Source organism: Empidonax traillii, unplaced genomic scaffold, assembly GCF_003031625.1.
Source record: "Empidonax traillii isolate 1590-97213 ecotype Southwest subspecies unplaced genomic scaffold, ASM303162v1 scaffold459:size589781, whole genome shotgun sequence".
Classification (NCBI taxonomy): Eukaryota; Metazoa; Chordata; class Aves; order Passeriformes; family Tyrannidae; genus Empidonax; species Empidonax traillii.
The window spans coordinates 266162-267679 of NW_020955652.1; the positions used below are offsets into that span (position 1 = coordinate 266162).

Here is a 1518-nt window from a genome sequence, read left to right on the forward strand (position 1 = left end):
CTTTCTTTTTCTTCCCCTCCCCTTTCTTTTTCTCCCCCTCCCCTTTCTTTTTCTCCCCTCCCCTTTCTTTTTCTCCCCTCCCCTTTCTTTTTTCCTCTTTCCCCCTCTTGCCCCCTTTATTCCCTTTTTGTAGTCCTTTGCCCCCTTTCTTCCCCCTTTCCCCTTTTTTTTCCTCTTCCCTTTCACCTTTTCTCCCTTTATTCCTCTTTTTTTTTCTTTCTTTCTTTTTCCCTTTTTCCCATTTTTTCGCTTTCTCGGCACTCCCCTGAGCAGCCTCTCTCCCTGCAGGCCAGGCTGGCTTCCCCGTGTACAAGTACGTGCCCTACGGCCCCGTGAACGAGGTGCTGCCCTACCTGTCTCGCAGGGCCCAGGAGAACAGGGGCTTCATGCAGCGGGCGAACCGGGAGCGGGACCTGCTCTGGAAAGAGGTCAAGAGGCGCCTCCTCGCAGGAAACCTCTTCAGCCACTGACCCCAACGCCGGGGCTCCTGTGCCTTCAGCTAGAACCACTGCCACCATTCCCCATCCCACTTGTGCTGCAGCTCCCCCTAGCACCCCGTGCCTTTTCAGAGAAGTGTCCTTGTTGCTGTTGAACCACGCACACCTTCCGGCAGTCACTGCTGCGGGGTTGCCTCATCTGGCACTGCCCCAGGGATGTCCCTCTGCCATCCCACAGCTTCCTGAGCTGTCCCATGGGGTAATGCTGAGGCTCTCCCGCCAGCCCCGCCCCATGCCTTGGTGAACACTGTCCCGGAGTTTTCCCCTGGTGGGACTGTGCAGGGAGATTTACCTGTCTGCTTCGTGCCATGGGCTCAGGTACGGGTGGGCTGGGTGACCTGGGCACCAGCTGGGGACAAGCCAGAAGCATCTCCAGCCTTGGCTGGGGCTTTGTCTCTTCCACACCTGTGAAAGGGCTGGGTCAGTCCCTGCTGCCTGTCCCAGGACAGTCACTCCCTGCCTGCTCAGCAGCTTTGCACTGATCAGAGCTGGGCAGGTCCAGGCTCTCCCCCATGCCCCAGGATAAGCTGAGCCAAAGCCTCCTGGGGTTGTCCATCCTCAGGCACATGTCCAGTGGAGCAGGAGGGGCCAGGGGTGCAGGCTGGCCCCATCCCTGTGCCCTTCCTGCCCTGCCTACAGTCCCTGGCTCCAGTGATGGACCAGGGACAGGAGGAGCACCCAGAGCTGGACCACAGCTCAGCTGTGCTGTACACTGGATTTGCAGAGAATGGAAATGATTAAATCACAACTATTCCTGCTGCTGTCTCTCCCCTGGAGTTATTGGGCAACCGCCTGTCCCCAGGCACTGCCCTGGTTTTCACACCTCAACTTAGGGGCAGTTATTCCTGGGCTCTGCAGGATCACAGGCATCTCTGGATTCCCTGCCTAGAGCTGTGTCAGTGTCTCCTTTTTCCCTGGATCAGTCCCTCAAAGGGGTGATGTTTCGATTTCCAGAGATGTTCACCTCCTTGCTCTTCTCTAGCTGAGGCTCTCCTGCCTTAAAAAAACACCTGGAGCAGAG

At 57.4% G+C, this 1518-nt stretch overlaps 1 protein-coding gene across 1 annotated transcript in view; it reads left to right on the forward strand.

The window, feature by feature from the left end:
- LOC114063226 (proline dehydrogenase 1, mitochondrial-like) overlaps positions 1-1255 on the forward strand; it is a 12193-nt gene extending 10938 nt beyond the window's left edge. Inside the window, exon 14 of the mRNA XM_027895370.1 lies at positions 289-1255. Coding sequence (XP_027751171.1) covers positions 289-470 — 182 coding nt within the window. The 3' untranslated portion in view covers positions 471-1255. The remainder of the gene's footprint in view (positions 1-288) is intronic.
- Positions 1256-1518: the final 263 nt, after the last annotated feature.